We start from the raw sequence: 26003 nt of genomic DNA on the forward strand, positions 1-26003 counted from the left end.
CCACTGAGCCTTTTTCTAAAATGTTTTGAGTTAGGAGGGATCTTATACCATTCTTCCTTTCAGAATCCTTCCAGATCCTTGATATCCATTGTCTGCGCTTATGGACTGACTGCCTTCTTCGATTCAAACCACAGGTTTTCAATGGGTTTCAAGTCCGGACACAGATGGCCATTGTAAAATGTGGATTTTGATGTGTGCTTGTAATTATTGTCTTGCTGGACGATCCACGTGGCCAAGTTCCAGCCTCCTAGCAGAGGCAACCAGGTTTTTGGCAGAGGCAATCCTGGTACTGGTTAAAGTTCATGATGCCGTTGACCTTAACATGGGCCCCAGGACCAGCGGAAGCAAAATAACCCCATAACATCAAAGATCCACCTCCATATTTTACAGTAGGTATAGGGTTATTTTCTGCTCATGCATTCTAATTGGACACCAAACCCACCACTGGGGTTTGTGGTCAAAGAGCTCCATTTTCATGTCATCCAACAAATGTAAACGCCTGGAGTTTGCTAAACAACATTGTCACTTAGATTGGAACCGGTGGTTTGGTCCGATGAGAATACATGAGCAGAAAATAACCCCATACCTACTGTAAAATATGGTGGTATATCATTGCTGTTATGGGGCGGGCTATTTTGCTTCCACTGGTCAATTTTGACCCCTACCTTTGAGAGAAAAAAATATTGACTTGTTTCTGAGCAATTGTACTGTATCAAAATATACATTTCCCCTTTTTTTTAGCATACAATATTGCTCAGTATTTGAATTATTTATTTTATACTAATTTTGCCTAATCCTTAACAGGCGTGTCAATCATTTAAAAAATCATTGTATTTACAAAAAAAAAACACTTCTTTCTCTAGATGAGACTAGGATTTTTTCATTACTTCGTCCTCAGGAACAGTTCAGGAACAACTAATATCCTTAAAACAAGGAAGTGTTTTCACAAATGAAATATCTATAAAACAATAGTTCTAGGATAGTCATTTATTACAAAAATGTTAAAAAGACAACAGGATGAAAATATTAAGAAAGCACCAAAACTAATTCGTTGGAAATGTGAACAGCTGTCATTCTGGGATAAGACTGTGTCCTTTTGTCCTACAACAATAGTTGCAGTGTCTCCTCAGTCAAGACTAGTTACAGGTGGAAATCATATGCAACAGTTTCAATTGAAATTCACATAATCTCCTTGCTGTTAAAATCAGCATTTCTCAGCAGCAACACCCTCAAAGTCAGTACATCCTTATCAGTTGCACCGACACACTGAGTTACAAGCCATGGCGCATCACATGTCGTTCCAGGTCAGTGCTGTTCATGAGAGTTCGGCCACAGAGCTTGCAAGAAAGCGCATTTTCATTTCTGGTCGATGGAATTATCCTCAGGGTAGCGGAGGCATCTATACTCAGGGTAGTGGAGGCATAGAATAGGAATGATAATAGAATAAGTAGCAGAGTTAAACATCTGACAGGGAACCAGAAACAGTTTCATCAATTGGATATCAATAGTTTCATCATGTGAAAATGTACATACCTTTTGGTGCAGATGTGTTGCCATTTTCATGATCTTGCTTATCGTCACTCATGGGGTTTTCTTCAGACTTTTGGTCCTCTACAGACCCTTGCTCCTGTTTCGTATTGCACTCAGGTTTCAGACTGTCATTCTTCACCACCACCTCCTCATGTTCCTGTTTCTCACTAGGATTCCTGTGTGTTTCCTCTTTGCCCTCTTCATTTTCAAGTACTGGCATTTCATGATAGTTGCAGGCTTCATTTTTAAGCACTGGCATCTCATGATATTGGTCGTTTTGTTCTCCTATGTCCATCTCTCCAGGTTCTCGGTTCTCTTCCTCAAAGTCCATAAATTGTTCCTCTACCATCTCCTTATCCTCATGCTCGAGTTCCCCATGGCATTCTTCATATTGTTCCTCCTTGTTCTCCTCATAACTAAAATCATGGCTCTCATAGAATTCACTGCTTTGGGCACTGTTCTCTGACACCTCATTATCTCCATCTTTGTTCACCTCATCTTGTTGCCCTTGGTTCTCTTCACAGTCCATGGATTTTTCTTCTACGTTCCCTTTGTTCTCATATCCTTGAAATTCATATTTCTTGGGGGCAATGTTCTCCCCTTTTTTCTCCAACCTTTTTTCCTCAACGGTATCCCCTTCTTTAAGCCCTTGAGTTTCTTTAAGTCTTCTGTTAGTTTCTTCCTGGTCTTTCTCTTCTTCTTTTCCTAGCTTCTCTATGTTCTCTCCCTCCTCCAGCACCTGCTGCTTCTCACTATATCTGTGGTTGGTTTCTTCCTTCTCTTTGTTTCTTAGCTTGTCAGCATTCTCTTCCTCTTCCTCCAGCCCTTGTTTCTCACCATGTTTATTTATTTCTTCTTTGTCTTCTTCATTTCCTAATTCCTGGTCACATTTCATTTCCTTTTCTCGGTTGACTCTGCCCAGTCTGGTCTCCAGTTCCTCCAGATGGACCTGTCCCACCAGCTCATGGTTCCTCACGACCTACAAGAGAGAACAACACAAGTCTGAAGACATTTACATCAGATATAGAAGGACAAATGACTCAACAGAGAAGAGTTGACTATAGAACAGACTTTCAGAATTAGCATTAACAAAACATTGTGTAAGAATACTACTAGTTGTGACCTTTGATTGGCTATTTGTCAACATAACCACTGTCCATGTGTAGAGACACAGGCTCTTCCAGAAACAACCCTGATCACAAAGGTACTGTGCAGCTCTGATGGGAGTGCAGGTGTAAGCAGTACAAAATAAATCCCCCCAGTCTTTCAGAGGAAAGGTTGCGCAGCGGTCTAAGGCACTGCATCTCAGTGCAAGAGGTGTCACTACAGTCCCTGGTTCGAGTCCCGGCTGTATCACATCCAGCCGTGATTGGGAGTCCCATAGGGCGGCGCACAATTGGCCCAGCATCGTACGGGTTTGGCCGTCATTGTAAATAAGAATTTGTTCTTAACTGACCTGCCTAGTTAAACAAAAAAACAAGTGGATACACAACCATATTGCTTACACCTATGCAGTCCTCTCAGATCTTAAGGGTAGAACACTAACCTGGTGCTTATCGCATAGGTGTGCCTCCAACTCGCTCAGCTGTGTGAAGTCAAAGTAGCACAGTCTGCATTTGTACGGCTTGATATCGTCGTGCTTAATGAGCATGTGCAGATGCAGCTTCTCGTCACTGGAACTGGTGAAGGTGCACTTGTGGCAGCGGAACACGAGGCCTTGGAGATATCGCGATAGCCTTGGACGACGCACCTCTATCGGGGCCACCGGCTCCTCTGTTGTAACATATAATAAAAACCAGGATCAGCAGCATAGAGTCGGGTATGATACTGATGAGTATCTGACAGAATAAACGGTAGACAGACAGATTAAGTGTCTAGTGAGTGTCATGGATGTAGAAAGCATAATTTGTATAGTCATAATGTAATTTATTGTATTAATACCACAAAAATACCTACCACGATGGAGGAGGATGTGGTCGATCATGCAGTTTTTGTTTTTGGTGTGGTAAAGACAGAGAGGGCAGCGTAGGTCCTTAGGAGCTTCTGTTGCGCTACTGGCATGTGCCGTCTCTATGTGCATATCCAACTTCTTCCTAATGTAAGCATTCAGAGAAAAACGTGTTACACTCATTTGGCAATACAGCATATTGAGGCTTAATAGTTAGAAAAACTTATGACCAAGAAGTGATCATTTAAAGAGGGAGTTCATTTAGCAACACTTGTCGTCACAGGTGCTACTTGTTCAATCACTTCAATTAGTTTCTACATTCTTAGATATCCATAGCAGGAATATGTATACTAAAGCCCCAACTATGACCCAGCAAAGTCAAGCATTGGCATTTGAGCAGATTCTACCATTGAAAATAATATATTACCTGAAGCCCGTGAAAAAGGAGCAGTCCTTGCACCTCACCAGCCTTTTCCCATTGTGCCGATTTATGTAGTGCCGGCGCATACTCTTGATGTGTGTTGAGGTGTAGATACAAAACTCACAGACGAATAAGGCATCTTGAGTGGTCGCGGTGGCCTGTTGGGCTGGATGTCTGGAGGCCTGAGCCACCTGCCTGTAGTGGTTGAGCTGCCGCTGGACATCTGGGGGCTCCAAGTACACTGGTTCTGTAATGGAAAGTACACTGGATATTAGTACCACATTATATTCAGTCACTCAGCAGAAGCCTTCTCTGATTTAAAGAAAAGGTAGGGGAGGTATGCTAATGACAAAATACTTGAGGGGTCAATACGCTAATCGTTTTTCAAAAATATTGAATTGTCTTGTCTGTATGCTGCACAACACATTTGATCATTTATAGGAAAGGTTCTAAATCATGAAGTTTAATCATTAAAATTCAAATAATGAATGTAAAGGGGAGCACTTGCTTTCAGTGAGGTCTGTTTCCTCAGAATCATCAGACATGTGATTGCCTTCCTGAGGTTCTGGCAGGTTAGGGGCCTCTTCATTGGCCCTCAGGGTGTGTTCCTTGTCCTGGCTACCGGTCACGGAGGAAGGAAGGTTCTTAGATGGGTACTCAGCTACTCCAGCAAGACAGATTAAAAAAGGAAACAGGTTTTAAAATGTTTTCCACAGCTTTTGCCATTTCAATTTACATTTTATACAGTATCAAATTCTGCCAAATTATCAGACAGATATTTTTTTATCTTTAAAATGTGGTGCCATGACAAATCAAATCAAATTGTATTGGTCACATACACATATTTAGCAGATGTTATTGCGGGTGTAGTGAAATGCTTGTGTTCCTAGCTCCAACGGTGCAGTAGTATCTAACAATACACAAATCTAAAAGTAAAACAATGGAATTAAGAAATACATAAATATTAGGACGAGCAATGTCGGAGTGGCATTGACTAAATACAGTAGAATAGAATACAGTATATACATATGAGATGAGTAAAGGAGTATGTAAACATTATTAAAGTGACTTGTGTTACATTATTAAAGTGGACAGTGATTCCATGTCTATGTATATGGGGCAGCAGCCTCTAAGGTGCAGGGTTGAGTAACCGGGTGGTAGCCGGCTAGTGACAGTGTGCTATATTAGTAAGGCTGCCTCACCACCATGTACTTTGAGCAGGTGGTTCTTCAAGAGGCTCAAGATGGTAGTTCTGTACCGACAGAGCCCACAATGGAAGGGTTTGATGGTCCCGGGGCGATGTCTAATATGGCGGTCAAACCTGAGGAGACATTTGCAGACAAGCAGTCATTTCACTAATTGATTTATTCAGATGTTTAAGCAAATCTTTATGGTTATATAGAAACAAGAAAGAATGTTGTATTGTGGTACCTAAGAAAGTAACATTACAAGATTGATTCTATCACATACTATCAATACTCTCCTCTGATGTAAATATACAATATATTTCCTCTTACATCTGCTTCTGTTGATGTGGTACGTTGTCCAGCCGTTTGAGCGCTGCCGTAGCTGCATGGCTCCGCTCGTGTGAGCGTAAACCTTTCAAAGACATGAAAGTTCGCCCGCAGTGCTTGCACTCCTCTCCTGCTGACCCCCCCTCTGGTTCTGTTGTCGACGGGACAGGGGAAGGGGACCCCATTGGATCCATCCCTGTTGCAACAGATTCCACCTTTGTCACAATCCAATGACTGTCCGATTCCACTGCCGTCAGAACATCGGGCAGTTCTTGTCTTTCATGCTGAAAGACAAAGAAATGATTATGGTTGAGAATCACATATGGGAAAACACAGATGTATTTTTCCAATGTTGTACAGTACTACCATCTGTCAAACAATCACAAGCCCATAGGTTTGCAGTTTACTGCATTATGTGCCCCTTACCGTAACAGACTTGGTCTTTATTGGTGGCTCACTAAGGTGTTGTTTCCTCTTCTGTCCATTTTCCAGCGTCTGAAACTCTTCATTATGATGGTCGAGATGGGAGCCGAGGTCCGCACTGCCCTGGATTTGGAGGTTACAGTATCCACATCTGTAGAACTCTGTGCCAATCTCTGAAGTCTTTGAAAGTATAGTGAAGTCCCGTTTGAAATCTTCGTTGTGGAAATTGGTGTAGTGGATACTTAGCAGGAGATTTGAATTGAAGAATAATTTCACACATTTCTTGCATTCAACTGGACGCAATGCACTGCCTTTCTCACATTGTGGATCAAATAACTTGCAGACAGGTTTCTGTTGCCTTTGGCGATTTCTCGGCTTGGGGGGAGAGTGCAGTGTGTTAATCGGTCGGAGTTCGCTAGATTTGTGCATGCTGTGAGAGACTCCTGGATGGCAAATCACATAATGGGAGACCATGCCTTTTTCACTAAGGCATTGGAAAAAACAGAGAGAACAGTTTCTCTTCTCACCAGGTGATTTGGTTTCCTGACTCAAAGAAGCCTTATGGTGTGGTGAGGTTGGAGGAATGCGGTGAGGTCTGAATGCTGGAATAAAGTGGTTGTTGAAAGCGGCATTGTCATGTTGCCTCCTATAGTGGGCTGCAAGGTACTTACAAATCAAAGTCGTATACGAGCACAGTGCACACTTGTAGGAAAACTCTTTGTCCTCAATTGGAGCCACTGTACTGTGGTTAATGCGAAGATGGCGGGCAAGACCCTTTTTAGTGGTGCAAAAGTACTTGCAAAGGTGGCACTTGACTATGACGGTTTTCCTATTTTTTAAAATGGCAGCTTGGGCAATTGAGGTCTGGGAGCCTCTATATTTGGAGAGCAGCTGTTTTTTAATGGCAGCGGATTGTTTCAAGGCCGGTTTGAACATATTGGAGGCAGATCGTTTGTGATCCATCTCATAGTGAGCTTTCAACTTCTTGAATTTTGCATGGATGACTGGACACATATTGCACTGGAAGCCTGCCAATCCTATCCTCTTACCCGATCGGACTTTCACACATTCATCTGGGTCACTGAAGTGTACAATTTCTTGTTCAAGTCTCTCAGTTCTGGCTTTGGTGGCTGGATGCCTCATCTGGCAGTGAGTTAGAACACCATGAGAGCGAGAGTTCACATATGGACAGATTGAACACTTGAATACCAGAGTCCCATCACCTGTACTAGATTCAGGTTCCTTTTCACAAGTTGATGGATCATATTCCGGATGTTTCTTTCCACAATGAGTTAACATACCATGGAGGGTGTTGAACTCTCCGGAACAGACAGGGCACCTACATCGCTGGCTTGGCTTTGAGGTTTCATGAACATCAGGCTGTTCATGGACCTTCATATCATATTCTGGATGTTTCTTTCCACAATGAGTAAACATACCATGGAGGGTGTTGAACTCTCCGGAACAGACAGGGCACCTACATCGCTGGCTTGGCTTTGAGGTTTCATGAACATCAGGCTGTTCATGGACCTTCATATCATATTCTGGATGTTTCTTTCCACAATGAGTAAACATACCATGGAGGGTGTTGAACTCTCCGGAACAGACAGGGCACATATGTGTCTCGCTTGACCTCGAGGTTTCGTGAACAGCTTGCTCTTCATGGACCCCTGGCTCTTGGGTCTGCCTACTACTAATGACATCTAACACAGATCCATCTTCCTTGACAGACCATGGATGAACTACACGGTAGTGGCTGCCAATACCCCCCATTGAAGTAGCCTTAAAAGAACATGCTCGGCATGGATAGACTTTTGTGTCACCTTCTCCGGAATTAAAAGATGGGGAGGTCTTCGGTACTTCCCCAAACCTGAGGGTAATATTTTCATGTTTAACATTGCGCTCTGTGTTAGGCTTAATTGTTTTAGATCGAGTCTTAGGGCCAACATGTAACCTCAGGATGATGGACTCAAGTCCCGTATTTTTATCTGGATGACGTTGACGGTAGTGCCGGAGGAGTCCCTTCGCTTCAGTGTGTGAACAAACACACCACTCGCAATGATAACCTGCTTGTAAATGGCCATCTTGGTAAGCCCAACGCATAATCGTTGTGATTGGGGCTTTCTCTTGGTGGTTATTCCTCAGATGCCTTTTCAAAAGATATATATGGGGAGTTATATAAGCGCATTTGCGGCATTTTAAGGACCTGAGCGGTGCAGCTTTCTGCGTGCGAGATTGTGAAACTTTCACGGAGGACTTTTTAGGTTGTTGGGTTATTAATTTTTTGGGGGGGCTACGAACAATGGTAGTATACCGGACAACTTGATCCGCAGTAGCCGGCAGATCACTATGTCTTAATTTCTGATGATTCAAAACCCCCCTAACTGTGGGATTGTCATAGTCACAATGCTGGCAGTAAAACAACTTCCCCTCTTCTTCTTGGGATGAGTTAAGGGTGTCTTCTCGTACTGGCTGGGATTTGCCCATAACCGTAGCAGTATATTCAAGGATTTGCTTAGCAGTTAGTTTCATATCAAGGTGTCTTTTCCTTTGATGATTCAAAACCCCTATCACTGTTGGATTGCTATAGTTGCAAAGCTGACAGAAAAACATGTCTACAACCTCGTCCTTCAAAAGAGGACGAGACAAGATGTGAGGAGAGTTGGGTGAGTGGACTGCTTTTGACTGAGATTGTTTGGTTTGCCCTTGAACCACAACAGTATGCCTTAAGATCTGCGCAGCGTTTGTGTCAAGATCACCATGCATTTTATTTTGATGATTCAAAATCCCCCTTACTGTAGAATTGCTATAGTCACAATACTGGCAGAAGAACTTCTCTAATTCTTCTTGGAAAACCTCAGACGTTAAGAATGATGAGTGAGGTGATTTGCCAGATTGGGCCAAAATCATAGCAGCAGTATATTCAAGGATTTGTTTATGAGTTGCCTTAAGATCAGGGTGTCTTTTCCTTTGATGATCCATAACCCCACTCATGGTTGGATTGCTATAGTTGCAAAGCTGACAGAATAACACAGCCTCTTCTGTCACAAGAGGAAGAGGTAAGATGTGAGAAGAGTTCGTTGAGTTGACTCTTTTAGACTCTTCTGATGTTTTCATTTGCCCTCGAACCTCAGCAGTATGCCTGAAGATGTCATCAGGAGTTGTTTTGAGTTCACCGTGTCTTCTCTTCTGATGATTAAAAATCCCGCTCATTGAGGGATCTCCATAGTTGCAAAACTGGCAGAAAAACAAGTTACCTGCCTCATTCCCAACATCAGATCTGAGGAGAGAGGAGTTAGGGGCCCCAAATCCAGCAGACTGAGATGTAGATTTCTGACTACGAAGCTCAGATGTATATTGAAGAATCTGATTAGTGGAAATCTGAAGATAGCGATGTCTTAATTTCTGATGATTCAAAACCCCTGCAACACTGGAGTTGCCATAGTTGCAGTACTGGCAAAAAAACAAGTCAGCTACCTCATTCTCATCAGTGGATTTTAAAGAGGAGTTAGATGAGTCAAATCCAGTAAACTGAGGCTTTTCACATTGACCATGAACCTCAGCAGTATGTTTGACGACATTATCAGCAGTCACCTTGAGATGACTATGAGACGACATCTGATGATTCAAAACCCCTCTCACATTGGAGCTGCTACGAATCACAGCAGTATGTTTGATTATACTTTCAGCAGTTGACTTACGAGTACTGTGTTTTAACTTCTGATGATTCATAATGCCTCTCACTGTGGGGTTGCAATAGTCACAAAACTGGCAGAAATATGGACTCTCAACATCTGCCTGTGAAGCATTGGATATGGGAGGGGATGTGTTCGGAGACTTAACTTCTGGAAGTTTGAATGGCTTTAAAACGTCTTCCTGTGCAACATCATTTTGGAGGGGAGTGCTAGGTGAGACTATTACGATGCCCTGTGATGTTTTACATTGACTACGAACCTCAGCAGTATGGAGGTGTATCTGCTCAACAGAAGCCTTGAGATCACGGTGTCTTGACCTTTGGTGATTCAACACCCCCCTCACTGTGAGGTTGCCATAGTTGCAATGCTGGCAGAAAAACATGTTCTCTGCATCTTCCTGTGCAACATCTGGTCTGGAGAGGGAAATGTTGGGGGCCTTAACTTCTGGGAGTTTGAATGGCTCCAAAACCATATTTTCAGAAGACACCTGTGTTTCATCCTTAGGTTTCCTGGAAGTGGCAAGAGATGCTTGTTTTATGCTGTCAATTGTCAATCCTGCCTTCGGATGTCTTTTTTGGTAGTGGACAAGCATGACAACCACTGACTTATTGCTGAATACACAATGTTTGCAGTGGTATAGTTCCACATCCACTCCCATGGAAGCAGAACATGCTTTTGAGGGTGTATGGGTGATATCAACAGTTTCTTTATGTGGGGTCGGAGACCTCTCAGGAGAGACATCCTCTGCATTCCTTAGGCTGGAGGTTTGCCCTAAATATTGTGATTTAGAGGGTTCATGTTCAGAGGGTTTGGTAGTAAAACTGCAGTACATTAAGGGATTGGTCATTTTCAGTTTTGGATGCTTGTTTTTGTAATGGGGTTTCAAGTACTTGCCATTAGAAATGGTGAATGGGCAGGCAAAGCACTTGTACACCAAATCAAGTTGATCTGATCGCATCATGAACACATTTGGAGCTTCTGGGTGATGATCCCTATAGTGCTGCTTAAGGTCATCAGGGGCGGCAAAATCAACAGGACACTCCAAGCAACGGAAGGTGGCAGTCCAATCATCTGGATTCATGATGTACTGAAAGTCATACCTGATGTAAGGGTGCATTCTCTGGTAATGGGTGCTCACACTACGAGATGACTTGTGACTGTAGTCACAGTGTTTGCAACGATAAAGTTTTTTGGGGTTGTCCCCGCTTTCTCCATTTGCCAACTGATCTTCCATTTCATTTCCTGAGGCATCTAGTTCAGTTCCCCAGGCATTTCCCTCCTCTTCATCCTCGCTAACCTCAAAGGTGAAAGCAGTGCCCCCTGATAGCTTACTTTGGATGACTGTACTTTCGGGGCTTGTTTTGATATTTTTCTTTGCAGGACTTAAACGGGTGTCATCATGCGTTCTCTTCTTGGTGGTTTTAGCTAATGGCTCTGTCAGTGACATTCCATTATACGTTTCAGGTTTGAGATTCCGCTGTTCTGTCACCGTTTTGTCCAGCAGACTTGACCCCATGCTGTAAAAAAGGTAACTGTGCTTACTTCGCTGGTGAGTGTGAAGATCTTCCAACCAAGTCGCAGAGAAGTTGCAGAGCGAGCAGCAGTGAGAGCCCATCTGTTCACTTTCTGAATTAAATCTCTCGTCAGTTACTTTAGAAACACCTTTACCATTGTCTTGGTCATAGCTATGGAAAGGCGCATCTGACATGACGGTCACATCACGCGCACGTGATGGCCTTGGGAGGGTGGACATCTTCAGTTGCAAGGAATTTAAAGATGATTCATGCGCTGAACTTCCAGGTGCGACTCTGAATTTAGAACAATTTCCTGAGGATCCCACTTGAGTTTGCAGGTTCTTCAACAATAAACTAGAGCTAGGAATGTTTATGGTTTTTAAGGTAGACTTGGAATTCACTCTCCCCACGGCCCCTTTTTTGAGTTGGCGTGCTGACACATTTTTGTGATTCTTCTTACCTGGCAGTGACACTTTGGCATTGAGACGCTTGCCCCTCAAATACCGTTTCTGTGTTTTCAAGGTCCCGCCCTTACCAGGACCCCTTACCGGCACCTTGTGGTATGTTTTTTCATGTTTGATAATAACTGTCCAACTGGAAGACATAAACACACAATGCCGGCAAGAGAAAACCTTTTTTGAACTGTTGTAGTGAGTGCTACTGTGAGGTGGTGTGGAACTCTCGGAGGGAGTAGAACTCCCTTCACTTTGTGAAGGATCCACATCAACGCCATGCACCTTCTTCATGTGTTCAAGGAGGAAATACTTTGATTTGAAGAGGAGGACACAATGGTTACACTGGAATGACTGACTTGGAGACACGGATTGTTGAGAGCCTGGTTGACCTTGGGTCATTTGGTCAGACTTGTCGAGGTGCCCGGAATCTGTGGGAGTATAAAATATCTTAATAATGAATGAAAATACTATACAACTGCAGAATAAAAATGTGTATCATCAGATATTAGTGACTAAATGTGCCATGCACCTAAGCATTTCCAGACCAACTAAGCAGTTAAAAACGTCAGGTGATAAAGTTCACCATTCTCCTGTATACAACTTATATTATGGTATAAGAACAAATCATACCTTCCTCCATCTCCCCTGGCTCTGTGAGATTCTTGATCCAAGAAATTCACTGACAAACAGGAGAGAAACCTGTTGGGCAGCATAATAATTTAATGACAGTAACCAGGTTTCAATCCAAACATTTTAAAATGAATTACGTGAGAAATGGTGCTGGAAACACCTTTATGCGCAAATATTGATATAATAATCATCATATTGAAGTAAACTTTTTGTGTGGTCCTCCCACTACGACTCGGGAAAACATGCAGTTTATTAGGCTACAGATTAAATACATTTAGATGAAAGTGCACTATGATGAGCTTGATGCTCCTTTCCAATTAATATTGAGGGTCTTATTCTGGTGACATGATAAAATGTTTGGCTGCTGTTTGACAAATAAAAATTATCTCACTCATCTATAATAATCTCACGTACAGGATTAAAAAAAAAATTAAAAAGAAAAAAATTATAATAATAAAAAAAAATTATAATAATAAATTTAAAAAAAATAAAAAAATAAATAAAATCGCTCATCAAGCTACACAGAAGACCCAATCATGACAAAGCAAAAACAGGTTATTTAAAATGTTAGCAAATTTACTTTAAAAAATTTAAAGGGTGAAATGTAACATTTACATACGTATTCAGGACCTTTACTCAAATCAAACTTTATTTGCCACTTGCGCTGAATACAACAAGTGTAGACTTTACCGTGAAATGCTTACTTACAAGCCCTTAATCAACAGTGCAGTTCAAGAAGAAAATATTTACCAAGTAGGCTAAAATAAAAAGTAACACAATAAGAATAACAAGGCTATATACAGGGGGCACCGGTACCGAGTCAGTGTGCAGGGGTACAGGCTAGTTGAGGTTATCTGTACATGTAGGTGGGGGCGAACAAACACACAGCGAGAAGCAACAGTGTAAAAGGGGGGGGGGGGGGGGTCAATGTAAATTGAATTGTTCAGCAGTCTAATGGCTTGGGGGTAGAAGCTGTTGAGGAGCCTTTTGGTCCTAGACTTGGCGAACTGGTACCGCTTGCCGTGCGGTAGCAGAGAAAACAGTCTATAACTTGGGTGACTGGAGTCTCTGACAATTTTCTGGGCTTTCCTCTGACACCGCCTATTACATAGGTCCTGGATGGCAGGAAGCTTGGCTCCAGTGATGTACTGGGCCGTTCGCACTACCCTCTGTAGCGCCTTACGGTCAGATTGCGAGCAGTTGCCATACCAGGCGGTGATGCAACCAGTCAGGATGCTCTCGATGGTGCAGCTCTTGAACCTTTTGAGGATCTGGGGACCCATGCCAAATCTTTTCAGTCTCCTGAGGGGGGAAAAGGCTTTGTCGTGCCCTCTTCACTCAGTACTTTGTTGAAGCACCTTTGGCAGAGATTACAGACTCGAGTCTTCTTGGGTATGATGCTACAAGCTTGGCACACCTGTATTTGGGGAGTTTATCCCATTCTTCTCTGCAGATCCTCTCAAGCTCTGTCAGATTGGATGGGGAGCGTCGCTGCACAGCTATTTTCAGGTCTCTCCATAGATGTTCGATTAGGTTCAAATCCGGGCTCTGGCTGAGCAACTCAAGGACATTCAGAGATTTGTCCCGAAGCCTCCTAGAGCTGGCCATCCGAATAAATTGAGCAACCGGGCAAGAAGGGCCCATGACCATTCTGACAGAACTACAGCGTTCCTTGACTGAGATGCGAGAACCTGCCAGAAGGAAAAGCACTTAAACAATCTGGGCTTCATGGGATAGTGGCCAGACGGAAGCACATGACAGCACGCCTGGAGTTTTGCAAAAAATGCACGCAAAAGATTCCATGGTCTGAGACAAATTGAACTCTTTGGCCTGAATGCAAAGCACTATGTCTGGAGAAAATCATGCACAGCTCTTCATCCCTACCTTGAAGCATGGTGGAGGTAGCATCATGCTATGGTGATGCTTTTCAGAGGCAGGCACTGGGAGACTGGTAAGGATAGAGGGAACAATGAATGGAGCCAAATACAGGCAAATCCTTGATGAGAACCTGCTTGAGAGCACACACATCCTTAGACTGGGGTGAAGATCAACGCTCCAACAGGACAATGACCCCAAGCATACAGCCAAAGCAATGCTGGAATGGCTTCAGAACAAGAATGTGAGTCCTTGAGTGTCCCAGCCAAAGCCCAGACTTGAAACCCATCGAAAATCTGTGGAAAGACTGTTCACAGCCGCTCACCATCTAACTTAACAGTGCTTGAGAAAATCTGCAAGGAAGTATGGGAGAAAATCCCCAAATCTAGATGTGCAAAGTTGATAGACATACCTAAGACGACTCAAAGTTGTAATCACTGCCAAAGGTACTTCTACAAAGTATTGAATCTGGGGTGTGAATACTTGCGTGAATTAGATATTTCTGCATTTAATTTTCAAAAGATTTGCAACAATTTCTAAATGCATGTTTTCCCTTTGTCATTATGGGGTGTGTGTGTAGATGGGGGGAAAAAAAAAAATCTATTTCATCCATTTTGAATGTGGAATAAGTCAAAGGGTATGAATACTTTCCGAAGGCACTGTACATAGCTACACCATTGGATCACCCCTCATAACAACCAGCCTGGACAGTCACTAGTGGTCGCTATTTACCCGTCTTTTGACAGATCCCCTATCGTCTGGACGCACATTGTACATCAGCTCGCACACCTAGTGGTTAGAGCGTTGGGCCAGTAACCGAAAGGTTGCTGGATCGAATCCCCGAGCTGACAAGGTAAAAATCTGTCGTTCTACCCCTGAACAAGGCAGTTAATCCACTGTTCCTAGGCTATCATTGTAAATAAGATGTTCTTAACTGATTTGCCTAGTTAAATAAAGGGCAAATAAAAATAAAATCAATCGCCGAGCTGCTACATTAAACATGCTGCATTCAGACTGCAATGGCGTCAGTTTCCGCCTTTAAAAAGGTAAACCGTACCTGTAGACTTGCAGTCATTGCGCTAGTTAGCACTGGCTTGCGAAACTACCGCTAACTTCCTTCATACTGCACGCGGAGACATAAAAATGGTATCCATGAGTTCATCGGACTCTGGGTAAATAAAACAAAACGCCAGAATCTAGCAGTATTATCCCTTTAAAGCATACTTTGTGGACTGCACCACCAGTCAGTGATAGTAGCAGGGATAAAAATACAGCCATTTGACAAGACCATCATTGTCAACCCTTTTTTCTTCTTCCTCGATGTAACTACAAATATAAACGTATAATCCATGTTTTGGTTTCCTTCTTAAAAGCACATGAATGCAAGTGAAACGGTAAGCAAAAACATGGAATTTGGTCATATGTGAAAACGTGCCTTTTGGATTTTGTGTAAGGTCACCTGCATTACGCAATGTCGGCACTCCAGTTGTTAGAACAAGGAAGTAAACCTTGAAGGTTTAAGAATCTCCCTCTGGTGGACAAGTTGACCTGTTTAACAAATGTGATTGGATGGTTGCTATATTGTGTTAAATCTGTAATAGGTTGATTTGTTATTGGATATAATCATGCTGCTCAGCTGGTGGTACTTAGCATAATGGATCATTTTGCCAGGTTTACCTGAGAAAAGCTATCAGCCATTTTAGACCAAAGGTCTAAACCTTGGGTCTATGCAAAAGTTTGCGAGTATGGAATCTGCAGTAAGGGAAACAGCACCACTGTCCGTATCCCCACTGCTGTTATTGTTTCGTTGATGAAGCAGTGGTGAGGAGCGTTGTGCAAGGTGGTCATTTTTTTTGCAGTACACATTATGCTGTTCTATCGCGCGCACACGTGCATAGATGACCAAAGGACAAAAAAAACTGTGTTCGTTATTTGCAGTAACGTCTTTGTTATTGTAATATCGCAAACAGACATAGCAGTTTCACCATTAAGGATTCCAGCTTTAAAGTTGGTAAAGGAGGAAACCACAGTTTAAATACGCTATGAAAGTCCTGCCTACTTCCTGGATCATGTCCTTTGCTGTGCAGCGATATGCTTATGTTACTAGCTAGTAGCGCCTAACAATGCAGTAAAATGTCAAAGTACAAAAAAAACAAGGTCAGGAAGAGTCCAATCAACAACCCAAATAGCACAGTAACAGTAATCCAAATGCAAACTATAAGTTTGTAAACGGGAAGAATTTACACAAGATATACAAAGAATGATATGAACAGCAGTAGATACAACAATGAGCCATGTCAAGAATCCAGTATGTAAATAAATATGTGGTGTGTATAAGCAGTTTAACAAAAATATAAAGTACAAGTAGAAATATTACACTGAACAAAAATATAAACACAACATGTAAAGTGTTGGTCCCATGTTTCATAAACTGAATTAAAAAATCCCAGGAATTTTCCATACGCACAAAAAGTGTATTTCTCAAAAATATTGTGCACAAATTTGTTTACATCCGTGTTAGGGAGCATTTCTCCTTTGCCAAGATAATCTATCCACCTGACAGGTGTGGCATATCAAGAAGCTGATTAAGCAGCATGAACATTACACAGGTGCACCTTGTGCTGGGGACAATAAAAGGCAGCTCTAAAATGTGCAGTTGTCACAAAACAACTACAGAGGGTAGTGCGTACGGCCCAGTACATCACTGGGGCCAAGCTTCCTGCCATCCCAACCTGACAGTCAAAGACTCCAGTCACCCAAGTCATAGACTGTTCTCTCTGCTACCGCATGGCAAGCGGTACCGGAGCACCAAGTCTTGGTCAAAAAGGCTCCTTAACAGCATCTACCCCCAAGCTATAAGACTGCTGAACAATTAATCAAATGGCCACCCAGACTATTTGCATTGACCTCCCCCCCACGCTGCTACTCGCTGTTTATTATCTATGCATAGTCACTTTACCCCTACCTACTTGTTAAAATTACCTCGACTAACCTGTACCCCTGCACATTGACTCGGTACCCCCCTCATTGTTATTTTATTGTGTTAGTTTTAATTACATTTTTTTACTTTACTTTATTTAGTAAATATTTTCTTAACTGCATTGTTGGTTAAGGGCTTGTAAGTAAGCATTTCAAGGTAAAGTCTACACCTGTTGTATTTGGAGCATTTGACAAATATAATTTGATTTGACAATGCCACAGATGTCGCAAGTTGAAGGAGTGTGCAATTGGCATGCAGACTGCAGGAATGTCCTTTATAGCTGTTGACAGATCATTTAATGTTCATTTCTCTATCATAAGCCGTCTCCAACGTTGTTTTAGAGAATTTGGCAGTATGTCCGAACAGCCTCATAACTGCAGACCAGCCCAGGGCCTCCACATCCGGGTTCTTCACCTGAGGGATCGTCTGAGATCAGCCAGGCAGCTGATGAAACTGAGGATTATTTATGTCTGTAATAAAGCCCTTTTGTGGGGAAAAACTAATTCTGATTGGCTGGGCCTGGCTCCCCAGTCGGTGGGCCTATGATTTTAAGCAAGAGACATCTAAGTCTCCCCTAACTCGGATGATGCTGAGCCAATTGTGTGCCGCCCCATGGGGCTCCTGGTCACGGCCGGCGGTGCCACGGCCTGGGATCGAACAAGAGACCGTAGTGGCGCCTCAGCACTGCGATGCAGTGCCTTAGACTGCTGAGCCACTAGGAAGGCTTAGATGTCCCTCAAGTTTTGAGGGAGAGTGCAATTGGCATTCAGGAATGTTCACCAGAGCTGTTGCCAGAAAATGTCATTTTAATTTCTCTATCATAACCTGCCTCCAACATTGTTTTAGAGAATTTGGCAGTACGTCCAGTCGGTCCGACAACCGCAGACCACGTGTATGGAGTCGTGTGGGCGAGCGGTTTGCTGATGTCAACATTGTGAACAGGAGTGCCCCATGGTGGCAGTGGGGTTATGGTATGGGCAGGCATAAGCTACGGACAACGAACACAATTGCATTTTATCGATGGCAATTTGAATCCAAAGAGATACCTTGACAAGATCCTGAGGCCCATTTTTTTTTTTGGTATCTGTGACCAACAGATGCATATCTGTATTCTCAGTCATGTGAAATCCATCGATTAGTGAATTAATTTCAATTGACTGATTTCCTTATATGAACTGTACTCAGTAAAATCTTAAGAAATTGTTGCATGTTGCGTTTATATTTTGGTTTAGTATATTTGTCCTACAGTACTTCACAAATGTATTATACACACCTCAACCTAACGTAGCAGGCGTAAAAGAAACACCTGAAACTAGATCCCTTACATACTGGTCTTGACGAGAAGGGAAAAAACTGTCGGGGGGGTTCTCTTCTGCACTGTTCAACCAATCCAGTAAATGTGGAGGAGTTAAGATGGAGTGTCACCTTGTTAACATCCAAAAGTGGAAGTTGTGTCACAGGCTCTCTTTCCATTTCCCCTGAAAACCGGAACATCCGGATGCTGGGCACTCGGCGAGGCTATACGTACCCTGATACACCCTCGGAGAGTGGGTGAATGAGATTTAAACATGAACACACATTGAAAATCTATTTAGCTTCAGCTATTCAAGCACAACAGAGGCATGGCAGTGCCTCTGTTAAAGACTAATAACAAAATAAACAAGGGCAACTTATAGGCAGGTGAAGGTGTAATCATAATGTTGGCCATTTTGGATTCAGAATGGGCATAAGGGTTGTACACAATTCAGAAAAAAGCCTACAAAATTCATATCTACATGTGATTTAACCTTCAAATGGTAATATGGCAGCCATATTGGATTTGAGGCTAAATCCATGGTGAACCCAAAGAGAATCTGTGGTGGCCCCGGACTTAATTACAAGAGTAGGGCCTAAAGATACAAAATCCTTCAAGGAACCTTGGACCCCCCAAAAAAATGTAATTCCGAAGCCTGAGCCCACTTGTTTTCAATCAAGCTGGTTACAATAGACTCAACATTTTTTTAAAACATGCTGGAAAAACCGGCACCGCGCGTGCGTCCGCATGTTGAGTTTGTCTATCCCGACCAGACGCGATCAGGACTCGCAGGTTGAAATATCAAAATGAATTCTGAACCAACTATATACATTTGGGGACAAGTCGAAACACATATGTAACATTCATTAATGGACATTAAGCTAGCTAGCTTGCTGTTGCTAGCTAATTTGTCCTGGAATTTAAACATTGGGTTGTTATTTTACTTGAAATGTACAAGGTCCTATTTTTTGCTGGATCTTTGTAGAATACCGACCCATTTTGAGTTACACAAAATCGTGTGTTCTCTACAATTAATCCACAAATAAAAGGGAGAAACCTAGTTGGTTTCTAGTAATCTCTCCTCCTTCAGTCTTCTTCATCTGTGGATTTTTATATGGCGGTTGGCAACCAACTTTAAGGTGCATTACTGCAACCAACTGGACTGGAGTGTGGACCTCATTCATCTCTCAATCACCCCCGTGGGTATATGCTTCTAAAAACCAATGAGGAGATGGGAGAGGCGGGACTTGCAGCGCTTCAACCATCTAAAATAGAGCCAAGCATTATTTTAGCGCCCGGCTACGCAGACCAGGGATGCCAACTGGTGAGAGACCAAAAAAGTGACACTTTTTTGTTGTTGTAAAGAAACATGCCAAAAAAATAAAAAATAATCCCTGCTAGGGGGAAATGCAGGTTAACTAATAAACAACAAAGAATAAGATCTACATGATCAGTCTCTGTGTGTTAAATAAAAAGTGGTTCATGTGAACCCAACAAACAGCAAAACATTTAAAGAAAGCAATCCAATGTTACTTGTTGCCTAGACTTTACTGCAAATGACACTCTTGAGAAAAAACATTACACTAATATTGCAGTTAGCCATGACAGCCTTTATAATAGAACGCTTGTGACCACACACATCTAAATATTGCACTTAGGAAAAAAACATCTTAAAGTAGAAATAGAATGAAACAGGCATTCTATTTTTGCTGTTTTTGACATTGATCAAGTGCACAAGGCTACATGTGTGCAAAAATAACATTCACTGAATAAAACATTTTATAATCCCCCCTCACTAACCCACAAGTGTTACTGTCAAATTCAACACAACAAAATCAATATCTTTGGGCTACACTGCACATTATTACATTATACACTTTCTGCCTGTGGACATCTGTTCTACAATGTGCCAGCAGAGCACGATACCGTTTGTTGGCATAATTGATCTCTTTCAGGCAGAGAGTACACCTGGCATACCCCTTTTTATCCACTGTATTGAAAAAGTGAGAAAGAGGGAAAGTGTGTTGAGTTCCTTTCACCTCTATAGTGGCATCCAGCTTAAGCCAGGCCCAGCTCCAGCTACACTTGTTTAACAAGCAACACCTCATTTCCACCTAATTCTCTCATTCTGAAAATTAACCACATACTGTAAAGGAAAAACATTAGTTAACAGATTCGTTCGTCAGCTAGTTAACATTTCACAGATTGCCAGGGTCCAGTAAGCAACCAAAGCATTATAATTTGAGGAACGGCAAGGAATCGTATACCATAATTTTCATAAACTCAATAATTTGAACAGACAAGTTGGCTAATGTTGCTCAACATTTCTCTGGCTAGCTAACGGAGAATTCGATCCAGCTAGCAAAATTCTTAACAATGCTAACAATGCTTGTTCCTCCACACTTTCTCCCTCACCTCAAACTTTCCAAAATGCCAGTTGTTTTTCAGTTACAGCTCATGAAGTTCGTTCAGGGGACGCGCTGCTGTAAGTTAACCTGTTAGGGCTAGGGGGCAGTATTGACACGGCTGGATAAAAAACATACCCGATTTAATCTGGTTACCACTCCTACCCAGTAACTAGAATATGCATATACTTATTACATATGGATAGAAAACACCCTAAATTTTCTACAACTGTTTGAATGGTGTCTGTGAGTATAACAGAACTCAAATGGCAGGTCAAAACCTGAGAGATTCCTTTACAGGAAGTGGCCTGTCTGACCATTTCTTGAACTTCTTTTCCATCTCTATCATTTACTAAGGATCTCTGCTCTAACGTGACACTTCCCACGTCGTCCATAGGCGCTCAGAGCCCGGGAAAAAACAGAATGTCGTCATTCCAGCCCCAGGCTGAAACACATTATCGCCTTTCTCAAGTGGCCGATCAAGGGACACTGGGCTTATGCGCATGACCCGACCGCCCCCGCCTTTGGGATTTTTTCCTCTGTTTGCCGAAAAGGAGATTCCCTGTCGGAATATTATCGCTTTTCTACGAGAAAAATGTCGTAAAAATTGATTTTAAACAGCGGTTGACATGCTTCGAAGTACGGTAATGGAATATTTAGAATTTTATTGTCACGAATTGCGCCATGCGCACGACACTTCTTTACTATTTCGGATAGTGTCTGGAACGCACGAACAAAACACCGCTATCCGGATATAACGATGGATTATTTTGGACCAAACCAACATTTGTTATTGAAGTAGCAGTCCTGGGTGTGCATTCTGACGAAGACAACAAAAGGTAATCAAACTTTTATAATAGTAAATATGATTATGGTGAGTGCTAAACTTGCCGGGTGTCTAAATAGCGAGCCCGTGATGCCTGGGCTATGTACTTAGAATATTGCAAAATGTGCTTTCACCAAAAAGCTATTTTAAAATCGGACATATCGAGTGCATAGAGGAGGTCTGTATCTATAATTCTTAAAATAATTGTTATGCTTTTTGTGAACGTTTATCGTGAGTAATTTAGTAAAATGTTAGCGAATTCCCCGGAAGTTTGCGGGGGGTATGCTAGTTCTGAACGTCACATGCTAATGTAAAAAGCTGGTTTTTGATATAAATATGAACTTGATTGAACAAAACATGCATGTATTGTATAACATAATGTCCTAGGGTTGTCATCTGATGAAGATCATCAAAGGTGAGTGCTGCATTTAGCTGTCTTCTGGGTTTTGGTGACATTATATGCTGGCTTGAAAAATGGGTGTCTGATTATTTCTGGCTTGGTACTCTGCTGACAATCTAATGTTTTGCTTTCGTTGTAAAGCCTTTTTGAAATCGGACAGTGTGGTTAGATTAACAAGAGTCTTGTCTTTAAATAGCTGTAAAATAATCATATGTTTGAGAAATTGAAGTAATAGGATTTTTAAGGTTTTGAAAATCGCGCCACAGGCTGCCAGTGGCTGTTACGTAGGTGGGACGCAAGCGTCCCACCTAGCCCATAGAGGTTAACTGGCAAGCTGCCTTTCCAGAGCGCATGCTGATGCTGTAAGCAAGTTGGTTGTCTCTTCTCTCTTCAGTCGCGTGCTACATTCTGTTGCCATGTGAAGGATTGGAGCCTTGATACAGCCAGTATTGCTCCAAAGCCCCCCTCTCATCGGATCTACATGAATCACGTAGTTCACCTATTTTGGATTCAAAACAGCGAATTTTGCCAAAAGGTGACTAGTTTGCATCCCTGCCAGATGTCCGTTGACGTCTGACAGGGATGTTATGGATGTTATGATTGAGTAACATGTAGGGGTACACTTATTTCGCTATGCTCGTGCACGCAACGCGGGCGGTGTGGTGTGCATGTAACAGTATGTATTTTTTTTTGTCAGGGAGGCTCATACAGCACGGAATGAGAGCAAATTTGACTTGGAAAGTTTTCTATTAATCAGCTACCAAAAAGTAAAGCTTACATTCATAAATATTCATAGTTTAAAATGTCTTCCTATTGTATCTCTGTGTTTACAGGTATACATTTCCAAGATGCATTAAAACATCCTAATGCTGTTTGTTTATGTATGTAGGGCAGACAACTGACTACTTGTATTCCACATTTTTGCTACAGTAAATCAGAGCTTCCACTATTGGGTTACATGAGCTTATGAGGCCCATCCCCTTTCCAGCCAGGCATTATTCTGCATTTTGAGTTTAAGGGGTGTGCCACAATATCTTTAAAATGTAACCATGTTTGCAGTAAACTATTTTTACCCAACCATCCATTTCATAAATCTGAGACATTAGGGATGTGAAAAACATATTTTGCTTGTCCATTCCCAGTGCGCCTCTACAGGGTGCTGTTGGAGAGATGCATCGCTGAGGCGCTCCACCAATGTTCAATCAAATAAATCATGTATCAGATATAGGATATGGTAGAAAGAGTATGTGGCCTTTTCTGTAGCCTACAGGCTGGAGATAAAATGTATGACAATGTAATGAGATGGACACTAGTGATGCACATGCTAATGTAAAAAGCTGGTTTTTGATATAAATATGAACTTGATTGAACAAAACATGCATGTATTGTATAACATAATGACCTAGGAGTGTCATCTGATGAAGATCATCAAAGGTTAGTGCTGCATTTAGCTGTGGTTTTGGTGACATTATATGCTAGCTTGAAAAATGGGTGTATGATTATTTCTGGCTGGGTACTCTCCTGACATAATCTAATGTTTTGCTTTCGTTGTAAAGCCTTTTTGAAATCGGAATATGTGGTTAGATAAAGGAGCGTCTTGTCTTTAAAATGGTGTAAAATAGTGATATGTTTGAGAAATTGAAGTAATAGCATTTTTAAGGAATTTGAATATCGCGCCACTCGATTCCACTTGCTGTTGACTAGGTGGGACGATTTCATCCCACATACCCTAGAGCGGTTAATGAACTGAAGTTCAATTTCAATAGGCGAACAACAAGTGGCTACCTAGCAAATACTCACAAGGATTCCTAAATCATTGCTAAGAATAGTGAAAATGACTGCAGATTCTACTGGTCATAGTTTTTTTTAAGGCTGGTTGTATTTGCGCTAGCTAGGTACCAAGCTAAAGCTAGCTAGCTACCCCAGAAGTCGTGGTTGAACAAATAATGCTTTATTACCCAAGCAGTATTGTAAACACATCGTTCGTGGCCGGTGCTTGCAGACTTTTTTGGACAGCTTTGACAGTGCTACTGATAGTAGTGGTGGCGCTTGCCTTGCACGTGCAAATTCAGAACACAACATTCTATAATAGAACTGTGTTATTTGATGTGTCAAATTAAAAGCTTATTTAACACGTCAAATTGTGTTATTTGACATGTATCTTTTTTGCCACGCAAATATCCAAACGGCGTTCCATAGTATGTCGTGAAGCTAATAGCAGTGGCGCTATTACTGTGCAACTCCAGTTGGGCAACATATGAACAATAGCACACTTGGTAACGTTAGTGTGTACCGGTGCTCAACCAGTCGCGAAAGCCAACATCACCCACGACAGAGAACGGTTGATTGTCAAGGGCAATGAATTCCATTATCTTGGCGTTAATGGATTTTGCCTTTGAGTTGTCTCGCTGAAATGTTGTTACTCTTTCAAATGACTGCTCAACTTGTTGACTGCTTGATCCACACAGCAGACATTGTGGGCTAGGTTAGGAATGCTGTGTTGCAGGTGTAGCGCAAAATTTTACATGGCGTCATTACGTCATATACCTACGTTATATAGGTATGCACGTCAGCTTTGACATTGGTTTTTCACATCAGCGTTAAACTAGACATCGGGCCGATACCGATGTCGGCATTTTTAGCTAATATCGTCTGATTCTGATATGTTCACCGATATATTGTGCATCCCTAATGGACACTTTTTCAACCATGCAGGTTTCTCTGACCAAATAGCCTAACCTAAATGCTGCCAAATCCAACAAAAACAAATGTGTTTTTGTTAGTAACAGTAATAGTAACAAACTATCCTAAAAAAAATATTCTAAAAGCAGGCCAGGTCAAAGTAAAATGGACAATATGGAATGGACAATCACAACTGCTGTCCAGGAGTTTCACCCCATTGTCATAATCAGTGGTTTAAAGTTTGTCAAAAATGGACAATCTGTCATAGCAAAAATAAAATACTTCTGCACTTCCTGCTGTAAACATGTTGCAAATAGAGTCATGATAACTCCTGATAAAGATGGGTTGCTGATATTCAGAGCTTAAATAGCCAAACTGATTAGTCACAGGAATCTGGACTAATAAAGCCAACGCAACAGCCTGCTTTACAAATGGTGGGCCTACCACATGGATGGGCATTCATACAATTCTATTGTGGGCTGATATGGTAGGCTACACCCCAGTATGCACGGGCCGACGCCTTTTGGACGTCTTTTTTTGGTGCAGTCCGGACCGGCCTTGATTTCCACATCCACAGACATTCGTTTTTGGTCCAGTCCAAATCTGAACCAATCATAGACATCTATGTTTGGTTCATATTTTTTAACGGTCTGGACCAGCCTTGATTTGACCCAAACATAGACTATAAATTAAGTTCTTTCAACTTACATCCAACCCAAAAATGAGCCTGATTTCAACATTAGGAAAATACGTATTTTTCAACGTCCTGGAAAATATGTACCCTGGCCTTAACAGTCCTCCAGACGATAGTGTATCCGTTAAGTAAATAGCGACCATTAGCGGCTGGCTGGAAAACAACATACTGCAAACTCCGATAACTCACTGCAGAGATTTACCAAAAATCACTTGCTGCATTGTTATTAGAATCAAACTTGTGAACAAAATTAAGGTGATCCGACTAACTGTTTGACCACTCAATAAAGTTTACAACATTTTCGTCCCAGCCCTAACGTTAGGTCACTTGTCGAAGAAGAATTAACAAGGGGCGTAGAATCTGAACCCCTCTCTATTTGATCCACCATAGAAATCTGAAATTGTTTAGCATGCAAATAGTTAACGTTACAAAACGTGGCATAAAAATTACCAAAACGTTAACGAAATAGATTGAATAGCCTACTTACACGTTTATACAGAGAAAAGGGGCGCCTCAGACAATGTTTTGAGTCCTCAATGTGCTAGCTAGCTTCGTAGATGTTCGTCGCCATTTTTTTCCCGCTCCTACAACAACCTCATGTGTCTTCTTACGTCTGCGGACCAAGCTACACTGATGACCAGTAGCTAGAGACTACAAAGAACTCTGCAGTCAAGCAAGAAACGGGGTGGCGGTGCAATGCAAAAAAAAAAAAAAATC

General features: G+C 42.0%; 1 protein-coding gene across 1 annotated transcript; it reads right to left on the bottom strand.

The window, feature by feature from the left end:
• Nucleotides 1–972: 972 nt before the first annotated feature.
• On the bottom strand, nt 973–25955 carry LOC106580032 (zinc finger protein 462). The gene is made up of 11 exons (XM_014160588.3): nt 25774–25955; nt 12131–12199; nt 5840–11928; nt 5417–5697; nt 5102–5220; nt 4408–4560; nt 3906–4146; nt 3487–3623; nt 3077–3303; nt 1534–2509; nt 973–1399 (listed from the first exon to the last, which is right to left on the bottom strand). Exons 2-11 carry the CDS (start codon nt 12138–12140, stop codon nt 1272–1274), a joined length of 8361 nt encoding a protein of 2786 aa, XP_014016063.3. The 5' UTR covers nt 12141–12199; nt 25774–25955; the 3' UTR covers nt 973–1271.
• Between the last annotated feature and the right edge of the window lie 48 nt (nt 25956–26003).

The sequence above is a fragment of the Salmo salar genome, chromosome 20, assembly GCF_965601325.2.
Source record: "Salmo salar chromosome 20, fSalSal1, whole genome shotgun sequence".
NCBI classification, from domain to species: domain Eukaryota; kingdom Metazoa; phylum Chordata; class Actinopteri; order Salmoniformes; family Salmonidae; genus Salmo; species Salmo salar.